Genomic DNA, 25,646 nt, shown 5'->3' with positions numbered 1-25,646 from the left:
CCAGTCCTGTATGCCGAATCTGCGGCCCTCTTGAAGATGAGCACTCTGCAGCCACCACAGCAGAGACACCCTTGTCCTTGGAGACAGGGTTATCAGATGATGCATCTGAAGATGCGATCCGGACCACTTGTCCAACAGGTCCCACTGAAAGGTTCTTGCATGAAACCTGCCGAATGGAATCGCTTCGTAGGAAGCTACCATTTTTCCCAGGATCCGCGTGCAGAGATGCACCGACACCTGTTTTGGTTTTAGGAGGCCTCTGACTAGAGATGACAGCTCCTTGGCCTTCTCCTCCGGGAGAAACACTTTTCTCTGTTCTGTGTCCAGAACCCTCCCTAGGAACAGCAGGCGTGTCGTAGGGACCAGCTGTGACTTTGGAATGTTTAGAATCCAGCCGTGCTGTTGTAGCACTTCCCGAGATAGTGCTACCCCTACCAACAACTGCTCTCTGGACCTCGCCTTTATCAGGAGATCGTCCAAGTACGGGATAATTAAAACTCCCTTCCTTCGAAGGAGTATCATCATTTCCGCCATTACCTTGGTAAAGACCCTCGGAGCCGTGGAGAGACCGAACGGCAACGTCTGGAATTGGTAATGACAATCTTGTACCACAAACCTGAAGTACTCCTGGTGAGGATGGTAAATGGGGACATGTAGGTAAGCATCCTTGATGTCCAGCGATACCATGTAATCTCCCTCGTCCAGGCTTGCAATAACCGCCCTGAGCGATTCCATCTTGAACTTGCATTTTTTGATATAGGTGTTCAAGGATTTCAAATTTAAAATGGGTCTCACCGAACCGTCCGGTTTCGGTACCACAAACATTGTGCAATAGTAACCCCTTCCTTGTTGAAGTAGGGGCACCTTTACTATCACTTGTTGTGAATACAGCTTTTGAATTGCCTGTAACACTGCCTCCCTGCCTGAGGGAGTGGTTGGCAAGGCAGATTTGAGGAAACAGCGGGGGGGGGAGACGTCTCGAATTCCAGTTTGTACCCCTGAGATACTATTTGAAGGATCCAGGGATCCACCCGTGAGCGAGCCCACTGATTGCTGAAATGCTTGAGACGGGCCCCCACCGTACCTGGCTCTGCCTGTGGAGCCCCAGCGTCATGCTGTGGACTTAGAGGAAGCGGGGGAGGACTTTTGCTCCTGGGAACTGGCTGTATGCTGCAGCTTTTTCCCTCTACCTCTGCCTCTGGGCAGAAAGGACGCGCCTTTAACCCGCTTGCCCCTATTGGGCCGAAAGGACTGTACCTGATAATACGGTGCTTTCTTTGGTTGTGAGGGAACATGGGGCAAAAATGTAAACTTCCCAGCTGTTGCTGTGGAAACGAGGTCCGAGAGACCATCCTCGAACAATTCCTCACCCTTATAAGGCAGAACTTCCATGTGTCGTTTGGAATCTGCATCACCTGTCCACTGCCGAGTCCATAACCCTCTCCTGGCAGAAATGGACATAGCACTAATTTTTGGATGCCAGCCGGCAAATATCCCTCTGTGCATCGCTCATTTATAAAAGTGCGTCTTTTATATGCTCTACGTTCAGCATAATAGTGTCCCTGTCTAGGGTATCTATATTTTCTGACAGGGAATCTGACCATGCAGCAGCAGCGCTGCACATCCAGGCTGAAGCTATAGCCGGTCTCAGTATCACACCTGTGTGTGTATATATAGATTTCAGGATAGCCTCCTGCTTTCTATCAGCAGATTCCTTCAGGGCGGCCGTATCCGGAGACGGTAGTGCCACCTTTTTCGACAAGCGTGTGAGCGCTTTATCCACCCTAGGGGATGTTTCCCAGCGTGACCTATCCTCTGGCGGGAAAGGGTACGCCATTAGTAACCTCTTAGAAATTACCATCTTTTTATCAGGGGAAGCCCACGCTTCTTCACACACTTCGTTTAACTCTTCAGATGGAAAAGCTACTGGTAGTTTTTTCTCTCCAAACATTATACCCTTTTTTGTGGTACCGGGGTTAACATCAGAAATGTGCAACACATTTTTCATTGCCTCAATCATGTAACGTGTGGCCCTACTGGAAGTTACATTAGTCTCTTCGTCGTCGACACTGGAGTCAGTATCCGTGTCGACATCTGTGTCAGCCATCTGAGGTAGCGGGCGTTTTAGAGCCCCTGATGGTTTTTGAGACGCCTGGGCAGGCACAAGCTGATTAGCCGGCTGTCCCACATTAGGTATGTCGTCAAACCTTTTATGTAAGGAGTCGACACTATCACGTAAATTCCCTCCACAGCACCATCCACTCAGGTGTCGACCCCGCAGGAGGTGACATCACATTTACAGGCATCTGCTCCGCCTCCACATAAGCCTCCTCATCAAACATGTCGACACAGCCGTACCGACACACCGCAAACACACAGGGAATGCTCTGACAGAGGACAGGACCCCACAAAGCCCTTTGGGGAGACAGAGAGAGAGTATGCCAGCACACACCAGAGCGCTATATAACACTGGGATCCCACTATCAATGAGTGATTTCCCTATAGCTGCTTTTTTATATATATTACACATATATATATATATATATATATTGTCAAAGTCAGAAAAATGTCTCAATGCACGTTGCCATATTTGCACCGCACACTGGTCCGTGCTGCGCATGCGTACGCTCTCCCGTGGAAGCGCATACCCGCAATAGCGTGCACTCGCACGCGCAGTATGCGCATTTACGGTAGAGTTTATGTGATCGTAGCGTGCGACTCATTAGTTACAAATGTTCACAATTAATGTAGTTTATAGATCATGATCCCTTTGATAGTTTCTGTAAGTTTGGTTAAAGTATAATGTCCCAGAGCTGAGGAATCCCTCTTTGCATCGTACGAAGGGTTTAACAGGAATCATACAGCAGTGTTTGGTACCCATCGGAAGAGTATTTGATTAGCAATATTCCGGTGTTGGTTTGGAGCGTATTAATCGCTCGTGCGAATAGTTATGGACATAAGAAGTTTATGTCCATTTCTATGATTTGCACATACTCAGGTATGCGGCGGGAAACCCAGTTTCCCACCCACCTGAGCTGTTGGAAATCGTCACAGCCCACCTGTATGAATCACCCTATGACCTTTTGTTATGATGCAGGGCCGAATTCCTTCGGCCAATGGACAATGGGATTGTAGGACCAGGAGATTGCATTGTGTGTGGAGCATAAATAGGCAGGCCGACCACATCCAGCTCTCACTCTCTCATCAACGGTTATCTGCTGATAATCGGGAGCTGGATATCGAGGCGCTGGCGATCATACCCTTTGTGCGTAAGTTCTCTCCATAATCATTGTCTTTCTGCGAGCCAATCTCTCTCTCTCTCTCTCTCTCTCTCTCTCTCTCTCTCTCTCTCTAGCTCCCTCTCTCCTCTTTTTCTCTTAAATACCTTATAGTATTATAGTATTGTATCGTATTGCATTTAGGTCAGTGTAGTATTGTCTTTTTGTATTTATTGTTTAGTTCTGCGGTTAGGAAGTCTCTGTTATATTGTAGTGTATCATATGTACTGTTATCCCCTTTTACAAGTATATTAGACATAATACAGTTAATAGGCCTTGGAAACCTAAACCAGTATCTGTGTATTTCCTATAGTGATAAGTGTTCATTTGAGCGTCGGTGACGCTCATGCAGCTTTGTAGATAGTCAGGTTCCACAAGGTTGCACTTACACCCTGTACTCACATTAAGGTATTCAGTGTATTTCATCGGTATAAGGTTTAACATAAAGGTATAGTGTTGTGAGCGTCTGCACCGCTGGTGACCTCCTCGTGGTCACTAGCGTATGCTGCGTTACAGCGAATCTTTCCCCTAGACATAACCAATAACGTGTCCTGTGATCACTGGGCCGTGAGCGAACGTGACGCTTGAGCGTCTCGCCTACGGCTGAGCGATCGTTACGCAAATAGCGTATCATTACGGTATTTCTTAAGTAAACAGCGTACAGTGTTCTTAGCTTCATAAGGGTTGTTTATATGACAAAGGAATTTAGCATTGTCAATATATATATATATATATCTATACTGCGCCTAAATTTAGTGCCCCCCCCTCTCTTTTTTACCCTTCTGTAGTATTCTCAGACTGCAGGGGAGAGCCAGGGAGCTTCCTTCCAGCGGAACTGTGAGGGAAAAATGGCGCCAGTGTGCTGAGGGAGAAGCCCCGCCCCCTTTTCGGCAGACTTTCTCACGCTTTTTCTGTGATACTGGCAGGGGTGATTTTACATCTATATAGCCTCTGGGACTATATATGATGTATATTTTGCCAGCCAAGGTGTTATTTATTGCCCTCAGGGCGCCCCCCCCCCAGCGCCCTGCACCCATCAGTGACCGAAGTATGAGGTGTACATGAGGAGCAATGGCGCACAGCTGCAGTGCTGTGCGCTACCTTGGTGAAGACTGAAGTCTTCTGCCGCCGATTTTCCGGACCTTCTTCGTGCTTCTGGCTCTGTAAGGGGGACGGCGGCGCGGCTCCGGGAACGAACACCAAGGTCGGGTCCTGCGGTCGATCCCTCTGGAGCTAATGGTGTCCAGTAGCCTATGAAGCCCAAACTACCAACTGTTAGGTAGGTTCGCTTCTTCTCCCCTTAGTCCCTCGCTACAGTGAGTCTGTTGCCAGCAAATCTCACTGAAAATAAAAAACCTAAATATACTTTCTTTCTAGGTGCTCAGGAGAGCCCCTAGTGTGCATCCAGCTCGGCCGGGCACAAGAATCTAACTGAGGTCTGGAGGAGGGTCTTAGTGGGAGGAGCCAGTGCACACCAGTAGTCTAAAAGCTTTCTTTATAGTTGTGCCCAGTCTCCTGCGGAGCCGCTAATCCCCATGGTCCTTACGGAGTCCCCAGCATCCACTTAGGACGTTAGAGAAAAGCTGACTTCCCAGCTGTCGCTGTGGAAACGAGGTCCGAGAGACCATCCCCAAACAACTCCTCACCTTTATAAGGCAAAACTTCCATATGCCTTTTAGAATCTGCATCCCCTGTCCACTGCCGAGTCCATAACCCTCTCCTGGCAGAAATGGACATAGCACTTATTTTAGATGCCAGCCGGCAAATATCCCTCTGTGCATCTCTCATGTATAAGACTGCGTCTTTAATATGCTCTATGGTTAGCAATATAGTGTCCCTGTCAAGGGTATCAATATTTTCCGACAGGGAATCTGACCACGCAGCTGCAGCACTGCACATCCATGCTGAAGCAATAGCCGGTCTTAAAATAATACCTGAGTGTGTATATACAGATTTCAGGATAGCCTCCTGCTTCCTATCAGCAGGCTCCTTCAGGGCGGCCGTATCCGGAGACGGTAGTGCCACCTTCTTTGACAGGCGTGTGAGCGCTTTATCCACCCTAGGGGATGTTTCCCAACGTGACCTATCCTCTGGCGGGAAAGGGTACGCCATTAGTAACTTTTTAGAAATTACCAGTTTCTTATCGGGGGAAGCCCACGCTTCTTCACACACCTCATTTAATTCATCAGATGGGGGAAAAACCACTGGTAGTTTTTTCTCCCCAAACATAATACCCTTTTTTGTGGTACCTGGGGTAACATCAGAAATGTGCAACACATTTTTCATTGCCTCAATCATGTAACGTGTGGTCCTATTGGAAGTTACATTAGTCTCATCGTCGTCGACACTGGATTCAGTATCCGTGTCGACATCTGTGTCTGCCATCTGAGGTAGCGGGCGTTTTAGAGCCCCTGATGGCTTTTGAGACAGTTGGGCAGGCACGAGCTGAGAAGCCGGCTGTCCCACATCTGCTATGTCGTCAAACCTTTTATGTAAGGATTTGACACTTTCACGTAATTCCTTCCACAAGTCCATCCACTCAGGTGTCGGCCCTGCAGGGGGTGACATCACATTTATCGGCATCTGCTCCGCCTCCACATAAGCCTCCTCATCAAACATGTCGACACAGCCGTACCGACACACCGCACACACACAGGGAATGCTCTGAGGACAGGACCCCACAAAGCCCTTTGGGGAGACAGAGAGAGAGTATGCCAGCACACACCAGAGCGCTATAGAACACAGGGATTAACACTATAACTGAGTGATTTTCCCTTATAGCTGCTTATATGTATACTACTGCGCCTAAATTTAGTGCCCCCCCCCCCCTCTCTTTTTTACCCTTTGTAGTCTTGAAACTGCAGGGGAGAGCCTGGGAGCGATCCTTCCAGCGGAGCTGTGAGGGAAAAAAGGCGCCAGTGTGCTGAGGGAGATAGCTCCGCCCCTTTTTCGGCGGACTTCTCCCGCTTTTTTATGGTTATCTGGCAGGGGTATTTTTCACATATATAGCCTCTAAGACTATATTATGTGAGTTTTATGCCAGCAAGGTGTTTAATATTGCTGCTCAGGGTGCCCTCCCCCCCCCCAGCGCCCTGCACCCATCAGTGACCGGAGTGTGAGGTGTGCATGAGGAGCAATGGCGCACAGCTGCAGTGCTGTGCGCTACCTTGTTGAAGACCGAAGTCTTCTGCCGCCGATTTCCAGGACCATCTTCTTGCTTCTGGCTCTGTAAGGAGGACGGCGGCGCGGCTCCGGGACCGGACGACCGAGGCTGGGCCTGTGTTCGATCCCTCTGGAGCTAATGGTGTCCAGTAGCCTAAGAAGCCCAAGCTAGCTGCAAGCAGGTAGGTTCGCTTCTTCTCCCCTTAGTCCCTCGTAGCAGTGAGTCTGTTGCCAGCAGATCTCACTGAAAATAAAAAACCTAAAAGTATACTTTCTTTTCTAGGAGCTCAGGAGAGCCCCTAGTGTGCATCCAGCTCAGCCGGGCACAAGATTCTAACAGAGGTCTGGAGGAGGGTCATAGTGGGAGGAGCCAGTGCACACCAGGTAGTCCTAAAGCTTTCTTTAGTTGTGCCCAGTCTCCTGCGGAGCCGCTATTCCCCATGGTCCTTACGGAGTCCCAGCATCCACTACGGACTACGAGAAATAGATTTACCGGTGAGTAAAATCTTATTTTTATATCCTTAGGACTCTCACTGGTAATACAGTAACAGTACCTCCACTCCTGGGGCAGTTTTTCAACTGACAGGAACTTTACTGCCTAACACCCCGTCTCGTTTATCTTTAGCTACCACCCAATCTAGTTCGATGGGGTATAGACTGGGTCCAAAGGAGCCGGTGCACTTTAAATTTCTTCACTGGGTGTGCTGGCTCCTTCCCTCTATGCCCCCTTCCACAGGCAGTTTAGAAAAAAGTGCCCTCAGGAGAGGATGCACATCTCTGAGCTCCAGAGAGTTTTCTTCAAAGCCACGCTGGAACACTGGTACAACATTATTAGTGTTTACTGTGTTATAGTTAACGATCAGCCTCAATGGGGCTGTACATCCAGAGGTGTGCTGGTGTCCTCCTCTCTGTGTGTCTCCTCTCGCATACAGTAAGTGTAGGCTTGAGATATATTACTGTCCCAGTTGTGTCCAGTCTCCTGCGGAGCCGCTATTCCCCGTGGTCCTTACGGAGTCCCAGCATCCACTTAGGACGTCAGAGAAAAGTGGATAGTGGAATTTTGAATAGATATTCATGATAAAGAGAAAGGAGTTTATTCAAAAGAAATAAAGACAATTTGCATATGGCATGCTGCAGTGTATAGCTGTTTGCGTTAAATGCAGCACTCATACACTCCTGTATTTTGGGTGCTGTCACTTTAAGAGTCAAACACATATAGGTAATTTCACATAAACTAAGTATTTAGCTAGGTTTTTGAGAGGCAAATGCTAATTTAAGATAGTGACTATCTGTATGCACTAAATCAGAGCCACTAGTGTCACTGTTTTGTGTGCTAATAATGCATTGAAAACAAATGTTAGGGAATGAAGAAAAGAATCAAATACCAATATGGCTGCCGTTGCAGGTACCAAGCAACAGCCGACCACCTAGGATCCACAGTGTGGTGGGCAATCCAAAATGGGAAGCCCCCATCGTGGAGAGGACCGAGGGATGCGCTGAGAAGTCCTCCTGCCGTGAAGCCAATGGGAAAACGCATTTCGCCCGCATAACGGGCTTGCTCACTTGCTTCACAGGAAAATGGCATAAATAGTACATTTGTGTATTGTATTTTAAAATGCTACATTTGTGTATTATACCTCAATACATTAAAAATTGATTTACCTAATACGAAGCTTTATCATAACCATGACATTAGTGAGAAGAAAAAAAAAATTCTGATATATATATATATTTTTGATATTGTCTCCACACGTACATCAAATAGATGTACATTTTTTTTGGGGGGGGATCTGCATTTGTAAACAAGAGTCTAAATAACAGTTATGTTTTAACCGCTATAACTACACGTCTTTCTAAAGAGTGCGCCAGAAAAAGGTTTTCTTTCTCTCTCTTCCCACAATTATAAACCTCATTTCTCTAACGTCCTAAGTGGATGCTGGGGACTCCGTCAGGACCATGGGGGAATAGCGGCTCCGCAGGAGACAGGGCACAAAAATAAAGCTTTAGGATTAGGTGGTGTGTACTGGCTCCTCCCCCTATGACCCTCCTCCAAGCCTCAGTTAGGTTTTTGTGCCCGTCCGAGCAGGGTGCAATCTAGGTGGCTCTCCTAAAGAGCTGCTTAGAAAAAGTTTTTAGGTTTTTTATTTTCAGCGAGTCCTGCTGGCAACAGGCTCACTGCATCGAGGGACTTAGGGGAGAGAATTTCAACTCACTTGCGTGCAGGATGGATTGGATTCTTAGGCTACTGGACACCATTAGCTCCAGAGGGAGTCGGAACACAGGTCTCACCCTGGGGTTCGTCCCGGAGCCGCGCCGCCGACCCCCCTTACAGATGCTGAAGATTGAAGGTCCGGAAACAGGCGGCAGAAGGCTCTTCAGTCTTCATGAAGGTAGCGCACAGCACTGCAGCTGTGCGCCATTGTTGTCACACACTTCACACCAAGCGGTCACGGAGGGTGCAGGGCGCTGCTGGGGGCGCCCTGGGCAGCAATATTTAATACCTTTATGGCAAAAGAATACATCACATATAGCCATTGAGGCTATATGTATGTATTTAACCCATGCCAGATATCTAAAACTCCGGGAGAAAAGCCCGCCGAAATAGGGGGCGGGGCTTATTCTCCTCAGCACACAGCGCCATTTTCCTGCTCAGCTCCGCTGTGAGGAAGGCTCCCAGGACTCTCCCCTGCACTGCACTACAGAAACAGGGTAAAACAGAGAGGGGGGGCATTTTTTGGCGATATTTTGATATATTTAAGCTGCTATAAGGAACAACACTTATATAAGGTTGTTCCCATATATATTATAGCGCTTGGGTGTGTGCTGGCAAACTCTCCCTCTGTCTCCCCAAAGGGCTAGTGAGGTCCTGTCTTCGATAAGAGCATTCCCTGTGTGTCTGCTGTGTCGGTACGTGTGTGTCGACATGTATGAGGACGATGTTGGTGTGGAGGCAGAGCAATTGCCGATAATGGTGATGTCACCCCCCAGGGAGTCGACACCGGAATGGATGGCTTTGTTTATGGAATTACGTGATAATGTCAGCACATTACAAAAATCAGTTGACGACATGAGACGGCCGGCAAACCAGTTAGTACCTGCCCAGGCGTCTCAGACACCGTCAGGGGCTGTAAAGCGCCCTTTACCTCAGTCGGTCGACACAGACCCAGACACAGACACTGAATCTAGTGTCGACGGTGATGAAACAAACGTATTTTCAAGTAGGGCCACACGTTATATGATCACGGCAATGAAGGAGGCTTTGCATATCTCTGATACTGCAAGTACCACAAAAAGGGGTATTATGTGGGGGGTGAAAAAACTACCTGTAGTTTTTCCTGAATCAGAGGAATTAAATGATGTATGTGATGAAGCGTGGGTTAACCCAGATAGAAAAGTGCTAATTTCAAAAAATAAGAATTTACTTACCGATAATTCTATTTCTCGTAGTCCGTAGTGGATGCTGGGGACTCCGTCAGGACCATGGGGAACAGCGGGCTCCGCAGGAGACAGGGCACATCCAAAAAGCTTTTTAGGTCACATGGTGTGTACTGGCTCCTCCCCCCATGACCCCCCTCCAAGCCTCAGTTAGGTACTGTGCCCGGACGAGCGTACACAATAAGGAAGGATCTTGAATCCCGGGTAAGACTCATACCAGCCACACCAATCACACCGTACAACTTGTGATCTGAACCCAGTTAACAGTATGATAACAAAACGAAGTAGCCTCCGAAAAGATGGCTCACAACAATAGTAATAACCCGATTTTTGTAACAATAACTATGTACAAGCATTGCAGACAATCCGCACTTGGGATGGGCGCCCAGCATCCACTACGGACTACGAGAAATAGAATTATCGGTAAGTAAATTCTTATTTTCTCTAACGTCCTAGTGGATGCTGGGGACTCCGTCAGGACCATGGGGATTATACCAAAGCTCCCAAACGGGCGGGAGAGTGCGGATGACTCTGCAGCACCGAATGAGAGAACTCCAGGTCCTCCTTAGCCAGAGTATCAAAATTTGTAAAATTTTACAAACGTGTTCTCCCCTGACCACGTAGCTGCTCGGCAAAGTTGTAATGCCGAGACTCCTCGGGCAGCCGCCCAGGATGAGCCCACCTTCCTTGTGGAATGGGCATCTACATATTTCGTCTGTGGCAGGCCTGCCACAGAATGTGCAAGCTGAATTGTACTACAAATCCAGCGTGCAATAGACTGCTTAGAAGCATGAGCACCCAGCTTGTTGGGTGTATACAGTATAAACAGCAAGTCAGACTTTCTGACTCCAGCCGTCCTAACTATATATATATATATATATATATATATATATATATATATATATATATATATATATATATATATATATATATATATTTTTAGGGCCCTGACCACGTCTAGTAACTTGGAGACCTCCTAGTCCCTAGTAGCCGCAGGCACCACAAGAGGTTGTTTCAGGTGAAAACGCTGACACCCCTTTATGAAGAAACTGGAGACGAGTCCCAGTTCTGTCCTGTTCAAATGGAAAATTTTAATATGGGCTTTTGTAAAACAAAGCCGCCCATTCTGACAATCGCCTGGCCGAGGCCAGGGCTAACAACATGGTCACTTCCCATGTGAGATATTTGTCAACAGCATGGTCACTTTCCATGTGAGATATTTCAAATCCGCAGATTTGAGCGGTTCAAACCAATATGATTTTAAGAAATCCCAACACTATGTGGAGATCTCACGGTGCCCCTAGGGGCACAAAAAAACTGTATATGTAATACATCCTTTACAATCTGGACTTCAGGAACTGAAGTCAATTCTTTCTGTAAGAAAATCTACAGGGCCGAAATTTAAATGTTAATGAACCCCAATTTGAGGTCCAAAACACTCCTGTTTTCAGGAAGTGTAGAAATCGACCTAGTTGAATTTCCGTCGTGGAGCCTTCCTGGCCTCACCAACGCAACATATTTTCACCACATGTGGTGATGACGTTGTGCGGTCACCTCCTTCCTGGCTGTGACCAAGGTAGGTATGACCTCTTATGGAATGCCTTTTCCCCTCAGGATCCGGCATTCAACCGCCATGCCGTCAAACGCAGCCGCGGTAAGTCTTGGAATAGACATGGTACTTGCTGAATCAAGTCCCTTCTTAGCTCCCCAGGCCCTTAGTCCTCTGTGAGCATTTCTTGAAGTTCCGGGTACCAAGTCCCTCTTGGCCAATCCGGAGCCACTAGTATAGTTCATACTCCTCTATGTCTTATAATTCTCAATACCCTGGTTATGAGAAACAGAGGAGGGAACACATACACAGACTGGTACACCCACGGTGTTACCAGAACATCCACAGCTATCGCCTGAAGGTCTCATGACCTGGCGGAATACCTGTCCCGTTTTTTGTTCGGGCGGGACGCCATCATGTCCACCTTTGGTCTTTGCCAACGGTCCACAATCATGTTGAAAAACTTCCCTATGAAGTTTCCACTCTCCCGGGTGGAGGTCATGCCTGCTGAGGAAGTCTGCTTCCCAGTCGTCCACTCCCGGAAAGAACACTGCTGACAGTGCTATCACATGATTTTCCGCCTAGCGAAAAATCCTTGCAGTTTTCACTGCCCTCCTGCTTCTTGTGCCGCCCTTCTGTTTACGTGGGCGACTGCCGTGATGTTATCCCACTGGATCAATACCGGCTGACCTTGAAGCAGAGGTCTAGCTAAGTTTAGAGCATTATAAATTTGCTCTAAGCTTATTTATGCGGAGAGAATTCTCCAGACTTAATCACACTTCCCTGGAAATTTTTTCCCTGTGTGACTGTTCCCCAGCCTCTCAGGCTGGCCTCCGTGGTCACCGGCATCCAATCCTGAATGCCGAATCTGCGGCCCTCTAGAAGATGAGCACTCTGTAATCACCACAGGAGAGACACCCTTTTCCTTGGATATAGGGTTATCCGCTGATGCATCTGAGGATGCGATCCGGACCATTTGTCCAGCAGATCCCACTGAAGAGTTCTTGCGGGAAATCTGCCGAATGGAATTGCTTCGTAATAAGCCACCATTTTTACCAGGACTCTTGTGCAATGATGCACTGACACTTTTCCTGGTTTTAGGAGGATCCCGATTAGCTCGGATAACTCCCTGGTTTTCTCCACTGGGAGAAACACGTTTTTCTGGACTGTGTCCAGAATCTTCCCTAGGAACAGTAGACGTGTCGTCGGAAAAAACTGCGATATTGGAATATTTAGAATCCACTCGTGCTGTCGTAGAACTACTTAAGATAGTGCTACTCCGACCTCCAACTGTTCTCTGGACCTTGCCCTTATCAGGAAAGCGTCCATGTTTCTTTTAAGAAAAATCCTCATTCCGGCCATTACCTTGGTAAAGACCCGGGGCGCCGTGGACAATCCAAACGGCAGCGTCTGAACTGATAGTGACAGTTCTGTACCAGGAACCTGAAGTACCCTTGGTGAGAAGGGCAAATTTGGACCTGTAGGTAAACGTCCCTGATATCCAGTGACATCATATCGTCCCCTTCTTCCTGGTTCGCTATCACTGCTCTGAGTGACTCCATCTTGATTTGAACCTTTGTAAGTGTTCAAAAATTTTTTTTTTTTTTTAGAATAAGTCTCACCTAGCCTTCTGGCTTCAGTACCACAATATAGTGTGGAATAATACCCCTTTTCTTGTAGTAGGAGGGGTACTTTGATTATCACCTGCTGGGAATACAGCCTGTGAATTGTGTGAGGGGGAGACGTCTCGAATTTCCAATGTACACCTGGGATATTACATGTAGGATCCCGGAGTTCCCTTGCGAGTGTTGCTGAAACTCTTGAGATGACCCCCTACCGCACCTGAGTCCGCTTGTACGGCCCCAGCGTTATGCTGCGGACTTGGCAGAAGCCGTGAGGAGCTTCTGTTCCTGGGAATGAGCTGCTTGCTGCAGTCTTCTTCCCTTTCCTCTCCCCCTGGGCAGATATGACTGGCCTTCGCCCGCCTGCCCGTATGGGGACGAAAGGACTGAGACTGAAAAGACTGTGTCCTTTTCTGCCAATATGTGACTCGGGGTAACAAAAGGTGGATTTTTCTGCTGTTGCCATGGCCACCAGGTCCAATGGACCGCCCCTTTATACGGCAATACTTCCATATGCCGTCTGGAATCTGCCTCACCTGACCACTGTCGTGTCTTCGTCTGGCAGATATGTACATCACATTTACTCTTGATGCCAGAATGCAAATATGCCTCTGCGCATCACACATATATAGAAATGCATCCTTAAAATGCTCTATAGACAATAAAATCCTGTCCCTGTCAAGGGTATCAAAATTTTCAGTCAGGAAATCTGACCAAGCCCCCTCAGCGCTGCACATCCAGGCTGAGGCGATTGCTGGTCGTAGTATAACACCAGTATGTGTGTATATACTGTTATGATATTTTTCAGCTTCCTATCAGCTGGCTCCTTGAGGGCGGCCGTATCTGGAAACGGTAACGCCATGTTTTTTATAAGCGTGTGAGCGCCTTGTCCACCCTAAGGTGTGTTTTCCAACTCGCCCTTACTACTGGCGGGAAAAAGGGTATACCGCCCATAACTTTCTGTCGGAGGAACCCCACGTATCATCACACACTTCATTTAATTTATCTGATTTAGGCAAAACTACAAGTAGTTTTTTCCCACCCTACAAAATACCCTTATTTGTGGTACTTGTGGTATCAGAAATACGTAACACCTCCTTCATTGCCCTTAACATGTAACTTGTGGCCCTAAAGGAAAAATACGTTTGTTTCTTCACCGTCGACACTGGGGTCAGTGTCCGTGTCAGTGTCTGTCGACCGACTGAGGTAAATGGGCGTTTTTACAAGCCCCTGACGGTGTCTGAGACGCCTGGACCGATACTAATTTGTCCGCCGGCTGTCTCATGTCGTCAACCGGCTTGCAGCGTGTTGACATTATCACGTAATTCCATAAGTAAGCCATCCATTCTGGTGTCGACTCCCTAGAGAGTGACATCACCATTACAGGCAATTTTCTCCGTCTCCTCACCAACATTTTCCTCATACATGTCGACACACACGTACCGACCTACAGCACACACATACAGGGAATGCTCTGATAGAGGACAGGACCCACTAGCCCTTTGGGGAGACAGAGGGAGAGTTTGCCAGCACACACCAAAAGCGCCATAATGTATATAACAACCCTAGAAGGTGTTGTTTCTATATATGGGCTCTGAATATATAATTATATCGCCAATTTATGCCCCCCTTCTCTTTAACCCTGTTTCTGTAGTGCAGGGGAGAGTGGGAGCCTTCCTCACCAGCGGAGCTGGTCAGGAAAATGGCGCTGAGTGCTGAGGAGAATAAGCTCCGCCCCTTTCACGGCGGGCTTTTCTCCCGGTTATTAGGAAAACTGGCCTGGGTTAAATACATACATATAGCCTTAATGGCTATATGAGATGTATTTATTTGCCAAATAGGTATTTATATTGCTGCCCAGGGCGCCCCCAGCAGCGCCCTGCACCCTCCGTGACCGTGTCAGTGAGCCGTGTAGCAACAATGGCGCACAGCTGCAGTGCTGTGCGCTACCTCTCTGAAGACTGTGAAGTCTTCTGCCGCCTGTTTCCGGACCTCCGTTCCGCCGTCTTTCTTCAGCGTCTGTAAGGGGGATCGGCGGCGCGGCTCCGGGACGAACCCCAGGCTGACCTGTGTTCCGACTCCCTCTGGAGCAGGTGAGTTGCAAGTCTCTCCCCTAAGTCCCTCGTTGCAGTGATCCTGTCGCCAGCAGGAATCACTGATTAGAAACCTAAAAAAAAACTTTACTAAACAGCTCCTTAAGAGAGCCATCCAGTTTGCACAATTCTCGGACGGGCACAAAAACCTAACTGAGGCTTGGAGGGGGGTCATGGGGGGAGGAGCCAGTACACACCATGTGACCTAAAAAGCTTTTTGGATGTGCCCTGTCTCCTGCGGAGCCCGCTGTTCCCCATGGTCCTGACGGAGTCCCCAGCATCCACTAGGACGTTAGAGAAAAGTTATTAGCATTATACCCTTTCCCGCCAGAGGTTAGGGCGCGCTGGGAAACACCCCCTAGGGTGGATAAGGCGCTCACACGCTTATCAAAACAAGTGGCGTTACAGTCTCCTGATACGGCCGCCCTCAGGGATCCAGCTGATAGGAGACTGGAAACTACCCTAAAAAGTATATACACACATACTGGTGTTATACTGCGACCAGCCATCGCCTCAGCCTGGATGTGCAGTGCTGGGGTCGTCTGGTTGGAGTCCCTGACTGAAAATATTGATACCCTGGATAGGGACAGTATTTTATTGACTATAGAGCAATTAAAGGATGCTTTCCTTTATATGCGAGATGCTCAGAGAGATATCTGCACTCTGGCATCGAGAGTAAATGCGATGTCCATATCTGCCAGAAGGAGTTTATGGACGCGACAGTGGTCAGGTGATGCGGATTCCAAACGACATATGGAAGTATTGCCGTATAAAGGGGAGGAATTATTTGGCGTCGGTCTATCGGATCTGGTGGCCACGGCAACGGCCGGAAAATCCACCTTTTTACCTCAGACCCCCTCCCAACAAAAAAAGACACAGTCTTTTCAGCCGCAGTCCTTTCGGTCCTATAAGAACAAGCGGACAAAAGGACAGTCATATCTGCCTCGGGGCAGAGGAAGGGGTAAGAGAGGGCAGCAAGCAGCCCCTGCCCAGGAACAGAAGCCCTCTCAGGGTTCTGCAAAGCCCTCAGCATGACGCTGGGGCCTTACAAGCGGACTCAGGAGCAGTGGGGGGTCGACTCAAGAATTTCAGCGCACAGTGGGCTTGCTCACAGGTGGACCCCTGGATCCTGCAGGTAGTATCTCAGGGTTACAGGTTGGAATTCGAGAAGTCTCCCCCTCGCAGGTTCCTAAAGTCCGCTTTGCCAACGTCTCCCTCAGACAGGGCGACGGTATTGGAAGCCATTCACAAGCTGTTTTCTCAGCAGGTGATAGTCAAGGTACCCCTCCTACAACAGGGAAAGGGGTATTACTCCACGCTATTTGTGGTACCGAAGCCGGACGGCTCGGTAAGACCTATTCTAAATCTGAAATCTTTGAACCTGTACATACAAAAATTCAAGTTCAAGATGGAGTCACTCAGAGCAGTGATAGCGAATCTGGAAGAAGGGGACTTTATGGTGTCCCTGGACATAAAGGATGCTTACCTGCATGTCCCAATTTGCCCTTCACATCAAGGGTACCTCAGGTTCGTGGTGCAAAACTGTCATTATCAGTTTCAGACGCTGCCGTTTGGATTGTCCACGGCACCTCGGGTCTTTACCAAGGTAATGGCCGAAATGATGATTCTTCTGCGAAGAAGAGGCGTATTAATTATCCCTTACTTGGACGATCTCCTGATAAGGGCAAGGTCCAGAGAACAGCTGGAGGACGGAGTAGCACTAACCCGACTAGTGCTGCAACAACACGGGTGGATTCTGAATTTTCCAAAATATCAGTTGACCCCGACGACACGTCTGCTGTTCCTGGGAATGATTCTGGACACGGTTCATAAAAAGGTGTTTCTTCCGGAGGAGAAAGCCAGTGAGTTATCCGAACTTGTCAGGAACCTCCTAAAACCAGGGAAAGTGTCTGTGCATCAATGCACAAGAGTCCTGGGAAAGATGGTGGCTTCTTACGAAGCGATTCCATTCGGCAGATTCCACGCACGAACTTTTCAGTGGGATCTGCTGGACAAATGGTCCGGATCACATCTGCAGATGCATCAGCGGATAACCTTATCGCCACGGACAAGGGTGTCTCTTCTGTGGTGGTTGCAGAGTGCTCATCTGTTAGAGGGCCGCATACAGGACTGGGTCCTGGTGACCACGGATGCCAGTCTGAGAGGCTGGAGAGCGGTCACACAGGGAAGAAACTTCCAGGGAGTATGGTCAAGCCTGGAGATGTCTCTTCACATAAATATACTGGAGCTAAGAGCGATTTACAATGCTCTAAGTCTGGCAAAACCCCTGCTTCAGGGTCAGCCGGTGTTGATCCAGTCGGACAACATCACGGCAGTCGCCCACGTAAACAGACAGGGCGGCACAAGAATCAGGACAGCAATGGCAGAAGCTGCAAGGATTCTTCGCTGGGCGGAAGATCATGTGATAGCACTGTCAGCAGTATTCATTCCGGGAGTGGACAACTGGGAAGCAGACTTCCTCAGCAGACACGATCTACACCCGGGAGAGTGGGGACTTCATCCAGAAGTCTTCCACATGATTGTGAACCGTTGGGAAAAACCAATGGTGGATATGATGGCGTCCCGCCTCAACAAAAAACTGGACAGGTATTGCGCCAGGTCAAGAGACCCTCAGGCAATAGCTGTGGACGCTCTGGTAACACCGTGGGTGTTCCAGTCAGTGTATGTGTTCCCTCCTCTGCCTCTCATACCAAAAGTACTGAGAATTATACGGCAAAAGGGAGTAAGAACGATACTAGTGGCTCCGGATTGGCCAAGAAGAACTTGGTACCCGGAACTTCAAGAGATGCTCACGGAGGATCCGTGGCCTCTACCTCTAAGACGGGACCTGCTTCAGCAGGGACCGTGTCTATTCCAAGACTTACCGCGGCTGCGTTTGACGGCATGGCGGTTGAACGCCGAATTCTAAGGGAAAAAGGCATTCCGGAAGAGGTCATTCCTACACTGGTAAAAGCCAGGAAGGAGGTGACTGCACAACATTATCACCGCATTTGGAGAAAATATGTTGCGTGGTGTGAGGCCAGGAAGGCCCCCACGGAGGAATTTCAACTGGGTCGATTCCTACATTTCCTGCAAACAGGATTGTCTATGGGCCTCAAATTGGGGTCCATTAAGGTTCAAATTTCGGCCCTGTCGATTTTCTTCCAGAAAGAATTGGCTTCAGTTCCTGAAGTCCAGACTTTTGTAAAAGGAGTACTACATATACAGCCCCCGGTTGTGCCCCCAGTGGCACCGTGGGATCTTAATGTAGTCTTGGATTTTCTCAAATCCCATTGGTTTGAGCCGCTCAAATCGGTGGAGTTGAAGTATCTTACATGGAAAGTAACCATGCTACTGGCCCTGGCTTCAGCCAGGAGAGTATCAGAATTGGCGGCTTTACCATATAAGAGCCCATATCTGATTTTCCATACGGACAGGGCAGAACTGCTGACGCGTCCTCATTTTCTGCCTAAGGTGGTGTCAGCGTTTCACCTGAACAAGACTATTGTGGTGCCTGCGGCTACTAACGATTTGGAGGATTCCAAGTTGTTGGACGTGGTCCGGGCATTGAAAATATATATTTCAAGAACGGCGGGAGTCAGAAAGTCTGACTCACTGTTTATATTGTATGCACCCAACAAGATGGGTGCTCCTGCTTCTAAGCAGACGATTGCTCGTTGGATTTGTAGCACAATTCAACTTGCACATTCTGTGGCAGGCTTGCCACAACCTAAATCTGTCAAGGCCCATTCCACAAGGAAAGTGGGCTCATCCTGGGCGGCTGCCCGGGGGGTCTCGGCATTACAACTCTGCCGAGCTGCTACTTGGTCAGGGGCAAACACGTTTGCAAAATTCTACAAATTTGATACCCTGGCTGAGGAGGACCTTGAGTTCTCTCATTCGGTGCTGCAGAGTCATCCGCACTCTCCCGCCCGTTTGGGAGCTTTGGTATAATCCCCATGGTCCTGACGGAGTCCCCAGCATCCACTTAGGACGTTAGAGAAAATAAGAATTTACTTACCGATAATTCTATTTCTCGTAGTCCGTAGTGGATGCTGGGCGCCCATCCCAAGTGCGGATTGTCTGCAATACTTGTACATAGTTATTGTTAAAAACAAATTCGGGTTGTTATTGTTGTGAGCCGTCTGTTCAGAGGCTCCTACGTTTGTCATACTGTTAACTGGGTTCAGATCACAAGTTATACGGTGTGATTGGTGTGGCTGGTATGAGTCTTACCCGGGATTCAATATCCTTCCTTATTGTGTACGCTCGTCCGGGCACAGTATCCTGAGGCTTGGAGGAGGGTCATAGGGGGAGGAGCCAGTACACACCACCTAATCCTAAAGCTTTATTTTTGTGCCCTGTCTCCTGCGGAGCCGCTATTCCCCCATGGTCCTGACGGAGTCCCCAGCATCCACTACGGACTACGAGAAATAGAATTATCGGTAAGTAAATTCTTATTATAGTGTTTGTATCACATGTTGTGCAATTGTGCTGTGTAACCATCCATATAATATTGTGAATATCAAGAAATCTGCATTCCATCCAACAGAGTTTCCTAACCAACATTAACTCCCAATGAACATCAACAACAGATCATCTACACAAGGTCTACAGTTTTCAACTGAGCTCTCTAAGAACAAGGATACAGAAGCAATTAAGGCATTGTTACAGCTATAGTTCATATTACATGAGTTAAATGATGTTCCATATTTGGCATTTATTATGTCTTTAAACAGTGCTGGGGATAATTTGTTATTTATATATTCTCTCGAGTTATTTTGAGAGCTCCTTTTCTCTCTAATGCGGAAATCTTTTTTTATAATCAACAAATACCCTTAAGATGCCAACCATATATCCTATGATCACTTCTTGAAAAGTTTTGGCAGCCTTTGCATGGGTATACTTGTATAAAAAGTTGTTGTTGTTGTTTTACCTCTATTGATGCTACCAATAAGCAAGCAAGCAAGAAGAGCTAAAGAATTAAAATTGCAACCACAAACCTGTCAGCTGGTGGTTCTTCTTGGACTTGATTTTTATTTCTCTTCCGCACTCTGGGAACAACATTTTGTTTTGCAAACTGACGATCATGAGGTTTTGGGTCTGATGCTGAGACAATGTCTTCAATGTCATCCATTAATGATTCACAAGCAGCAGGCATGCTCTATAACAGTGACACATAAGCAGAGGTCAGCAATACTGAAATTTTACACAGTAAAGTATCAGAAGCTAGATTTAACTTATCACTGAATAAACTGCACTTACCACGTGAATTGTACTGAAGCTGTTCTTCAACTATCTCTAAACTGTAACGACAAAAAGAACATCACTAAATACACTATTAACGTATATGGTATTACATGGTTAGTTACGTGTCACTGAGACTACTATGAATACAGATTAAGAGAGGATGGGAACGGTATGCAGCCTCCATGTGGGCCCCCATCTCTCATTACAGTGCAGTTTCCAGAGTCTACTGTGCATGCGTAGGTTTTCGGGGGCCAAATTCATGTGATTTCTGAACTGCACAAGCGCAAAACTCTGGGAAAAATGGCGGCTGCGGCATTTCTAAATTAAACCTTTAAAACAAATACCACAGGTCTACTGCCGATAAGCTCTAGTAACTGAACCTCACTCCACATCTCAAGTGCCCCCACCTGGTCATTTTGCGGATATTATTAATCATGCATACAGTAGGTGCGTTCATTTATTTAACTGAGTCAGTAATTATCCCACCTGCTTCCACAGACAGAAATGATCAAACCATAACCTATTGTGGGCACTTTAGGGTTGAGGTTGACAACCACTGCTCTAGGGCTTTTGCAATATGACAGATGCTAAGGTCACAGAGACAGCTTGGATAATGAACACATATTTCCTAAATAAATCTATTTCCTGAAAACCTACAACGTGCATGAACATACAGCACCTACATACTTGCTTAAATGATTGTTTTACAACCATGGGGTGATTCACACCTGACGGCTTGCTAGCAGTTTTTTGCAGTCCTGTGATCAGATAGTCGCCGCCCGTATTTTAGCTGCGCATGTGTGCGATCGCATGTGCAGCCGTGCGGTACAAAAAAAACTTTGTGCAGTTTCTGAGTTGCCCAGGACTTACTCAGCCACTGCGATCACTTCAGCCTGTCCGGGTCCGGAATTGACATCAGACACCTGCCCTGCAAACACTTGGACACGCCTGCATTTTTCCAACCACTCCCTGAAAACGATCAGTTACCACCCATAAACGCCTTCTTCCTGTCGATCTCCATGCGATCGGCTGTGCTAATGGATTCTTCGTAAAACCCATCGTACAGCAACTATCCGCTTTGTACCCGTGCGGCGCACCTGCGCATTGCGATGCATGCACAGTTCTGACCATATCGCAGCGCTGCAAAAAACGCTAGCGAGCGATCAGGTCTGAATGACCCCTCATGTGTAAATAAACATCATGCACATGCATCTAAATGCGATGTAGTTAAAATGCCGCCAGACGGGATGCCAGAGATCGAAATACTGACACCAGAATCCCAAACGACGGCATAAAACCGGCGTCAAAATCCCGACGGAGCTCAGAATCCTGGCATCAAAATACTGATGCACAGAATCCTGGCATCAAAATACTGATGCCCAGAATCCTGATCGTTCTTCCAACACTTAGGTTTAGGCATTAGAAGGGGGGTTAGGGTTAGGATGTAGGGACGGGAAGGTTATGGTTAGGTAAAGGGGTTAGGGTTAGGCTCCAAGCAGAGAGGGTTAGGTTTAGGCAGTGGGGAAGGGAGGGTTAGGTTTAGGCACCCACAAGGGAGGGTTAGGGTAGGGGACAGGGGAGGGTTAGGGCACTTTTGGAGCGGCTGTCGGGATTCTGATGGTCGGGATTCCGCTGTCAGGGTTCTGACCACCGGCATCCCATCCATCGGGATATCATACTGAAATCATCTAAACATTCACTTGTAAGCTTAATGTCTAATCTAGCTCATCTTTGTACATTATAGTGTACAGATTACATGATTACATGACATTTGGCACCATCAGGGTTGGTTAGTTTAGCTAAAGGATGAACACACAGACCAACTGTGGCCCTCTTTTAACTGCATTTATGAATATACTAATAAAGACTAATATCCTGATTTCAGGGGTGTGATACTTATCGACATGTTAAACTTCAACATTCAGCATGCTAACCATGCAGTTTCCCATGGACTGTTAACCCTAACCTAAGATCTGGAAGAATTGGGTATGGACACTGTGTCAATGTCAATATTGTAGATGTCAACCTGGTCAAAATATCGACCTCCTGGCCACGATGACATTCTTAACATACACCAATTTCAGCTGCTTCATTTAATCCAAAACATGATGATCTATAAAGCCATTGGGGGAAATTCAATTGTTGTTGTGTGAAGAACTGAGCCAGTGGAGAAGTTGCCCATGGCAACCAATCAACATTGACGTAACATTTCTAATTTGAATACTATACAGTTGTACGGAGCAGCTGATTGGTTGCTATGGGCAATTTATCCACAGGCTCACTTCTCCACTCTTTTCACTGCTTCATGAATAGACCCCTCTGTTCGGGCGCACTCGGCTGCCAGCGCCAGCATTTGTGCTTGCAACCCTTAGGGGTAATGAGCTGAAATGTGTAAAAAGCGATTCGTTTGAACAGTCAAACGGGATTTTTTCGTAACGCCCACTAGTAAAGCGGCTAAACCCGACTTCTCTGGGAACAATCAGAAAAAAAAAAATTTGGTTGGGAACACACTTGACGATGCACATAAGATGCGACATCATCAAGGCAAAAGATATCGGACGTACACAATGAACTATCGTCACCGATATCATCAGTGACGGCATACAACCACATCCAGGTGCATGCAGTCTTGTCCAATATCTTTAGATTTCAAGACTAGAACTAAAGATATTGGACTTTATTAATGACCCGCGGAAACGCACATTGTTAACTATGTAGTGTATACACACAGGGCCGGCTCCAGACCTACCAGCACCCTGAGCAAGACATTTTTAAGCACCGCCTTCGGCATGCGCGCTCCTGGGAAAGTGGGCGTGGCCTCACGACTTTATATTATCAAACTCTAAATATATATTTATTTTCACACCGCCTCTACACACACAATTAGCAGCCTTACACATAACGCCCACAGTAGTGTTCCTTACATAGAATATGTATAGTGTCAAATACACAAAACGTTCCACTAGAGTGCCAGATACACTTACGCCCCCAATAGTGCAGTGCCAGATGCACATGCACCCTCAATAGTGCATTACCAGATGCACATAGGGCCCCAGTAGTGCCAGATACACATACGGCCCCAATAGTGCAGTGCCAAATACACATATGCCCCCAGCAGTGCAATGCCAATTACACATTATATGCCCCCAGCAGTGCCATGCCAGATGCACATTGTGACTCCAGCAGTGCCATGCCAGATGCACATTATGTGACTCCAGCAGTGCTGCCAGATAAATAAATGATCCCACAGTGCTGCCAGATACACATTATATACCCACAGTAGTGCTGCCAGATACACATTATATGCTCAGGAAACTGCTGCGCCCAGGTCTGTGCCGCACACAGGAGACCCGGGCTAAGCGGATCCCAGTGAGGCGGGGATGGGGGGTGCGCAGTGTGCTGAATGCTGAGGTCTGGGAGCTTCACTCCTGGCACCTCAGCTACATGCAGACAGAGAGCTACGGCAGCAGGGACAAGCGTCCCGAGCTGCTGTATTACATATGGAGCAGTCAACAGAGCTGTTGCTGGGGGCCAGAATAGCCAGCTCCCAGTGTAGCGGTTGAGGTTGTTAGGGAATCCATCCTGCCCTCATAACCCTGGGCTCACTCACCACGATGTCTGGTCCACGGCTCTCCCCCCCCATCTCCGGTCATGTCAAATATGGCGCAGGACCATGAGCCAATCATAGCTCGTGGCCCGGCACCTAATCAGGAGCCGCCGCTGCCAGTCCACGAGCTCTGATTGGCTGGCGGCCGCCACCATATTAGAAATAGTGCCCTGTGCGGTTGCACCAATCGAACGTGCCTGGAACTGGCCCTGTATACACACTGGACAATGTGAACAAAATATCGTCCGACCTTGCCTGTTCGGTCAATAGATCGGGTGCATATTGTCAAGTGTGTACCCAGGCTTAATTGCGTCCCATAATCTCCCGTCAGTTTAGACGGGAGATTGGGCACGCAGAACAATTGAATAAAGTAGACGGAGATATAGTACTAGCCAATCAGCTCCTAACTGCCATGTAACGGCCGCATTTGATAAATGACAATTAAGAGCTAATTGGCTGGTACTTTATATTTTCCAAGGCTTAGTACACAGACCCCTTACTTAGGTATCTCAGCATGCATAGCAATTATACATTCGCTCCTACTGGTTCTAAACTTAGAGGTTTCCTTATGAAACAATGATGTGTTACAAAGTTATTCTTATATAGTTGACTGTGAAACATTGTTGCAGGGAAACAGCGAGAGCAAGGGCTCGGACTGTGGCCAGATATGCATGGGCCAGTCATGGCCTCACAACATGGGCGTCCTGTGCTGGCACCGTATGCACCAGCCGCTGTAATGTCACACTTATGGAAGAGAGAAGGGTCTCTGCAGGTAGAATGAGACTGGACACAGTATGGAAGTACAGTAACACAGGGACAGGCGCTGGAGCAGCGAGGGGTAATGCGGGAACAGCTACAGGATGGGCACCGCGCACTCACCTGGGCACAGACTGGCGCTGACACCGCACACAACAAACTTTCCGCCAGTCCCAGCTGCAGTCACCGCGCAGCAAGTCTCCCCACGTGTGCCCGCCCCTCAGCCGCACGCTGATGTACGGGGAACTGCTGCGGACAAACTAGTGAAAAAGGCGGAGGCTACTCTTCTGTCAGTGAGAGGACACAGCCGCTGTCACTGTGTGAACGGAATATAAAACCGGTCCGCTAGGTCATCTATAATAAATACTGCATTGTTATTTGTGCGGCGACTCGCCAGTTGCGAAAGAACTAGAAATCCCAGCAGGGCGACCTCTGAATTGTATTTCCATAGTCGCTGTTACAAACGAGCACATGAAAGCATAATGTCTTCACAAAATGCCCACCTCCGGTACTAAGGCACCGAGCGTGTGTATATACACAATATATAATATAAGCTATCTATAACGGATCCTGCTGCTGCTGCCTGTTCTCGCTCCACGCACATCTTACGTCACCGCATGTTTACAAGCATCACAGCAATGCCCACCCTGCCGCCGACAGCTAATCAGGAGTCACTTTGTGTATGACAGACAGGTAGTGCAGCCAATTAGAGACCTAGTAGTAGTGTATACATCTGCGCTGACAGTGAGACCGCTGGCCAGTGGGCAGTTGCATCTGTCCAGATAGTAGTGATGGGGAATCCTGTTCTTTGGAGTGACTAGTTCATTATGATCTGATCATTCTAAAGATTTAGTTCAGAAGATTAGTTTATGTAGTTCAATATTTCACTGACTC

General features: G+C 47.8%; 1 protein-coding gene across 2 annotated transcripts in view; it reads right to left on the bottom strand.

Moving 5' to 3' along the window:
* CDKAL1 (CDK5 regulatory subunit associated protein 1 like 1) overlaps positions 1–25,378 on the bottom strand; it is a 1,663,077-nt gene extending 1,637,699 nt beyond the window's left edge. The window contains exons 1-3 of one of the 2 annotated variants that reach the window (XM_063923244.1): positions 24,876–25,378; positions 20,405–20,445; positions 20,143–20,303 (exon numbers count right to left, since the gene is read on the bottom strand). In XM_063923244.1, coding sequence (XP_063779314.1) covers positions 20,143–20,300 — 158 coding nt within the window. In that variant the 5' untranslated portion in view covers positions 20,301–20,303; positions 20,405–20,445; positions 24,876–25,378. The remainder of the gene's footprint in view (positions 1–20,142; positions 20,304–20,404; positions 20,446–24,875) is intronic. The other variant, XM_063923245.1, reaches the window with a different exon arrangement.
* Between the last annotated feature and the right edge of the window lie 268 nt (positions 25,379–25,646).

This window comes from Pseudophryne corroboree, chromosome 5 (assembly GCF_028390025.1).
Source record: "Pseudophryne corroboree isolate aPseCor3 chromosome 5, aPseCor3.hap2, whole genome shotgun sequence".
NCBI classification, from domain to species: Eukaryota; Metazoa; Chordata; class Amphibia; order Anura; family Myobatrachidae; genus Pseudophryne; species Pseudophryne corroboree.
This window is presented reverse-complemented; position numbering and strand designations above follow the sequence as displayed.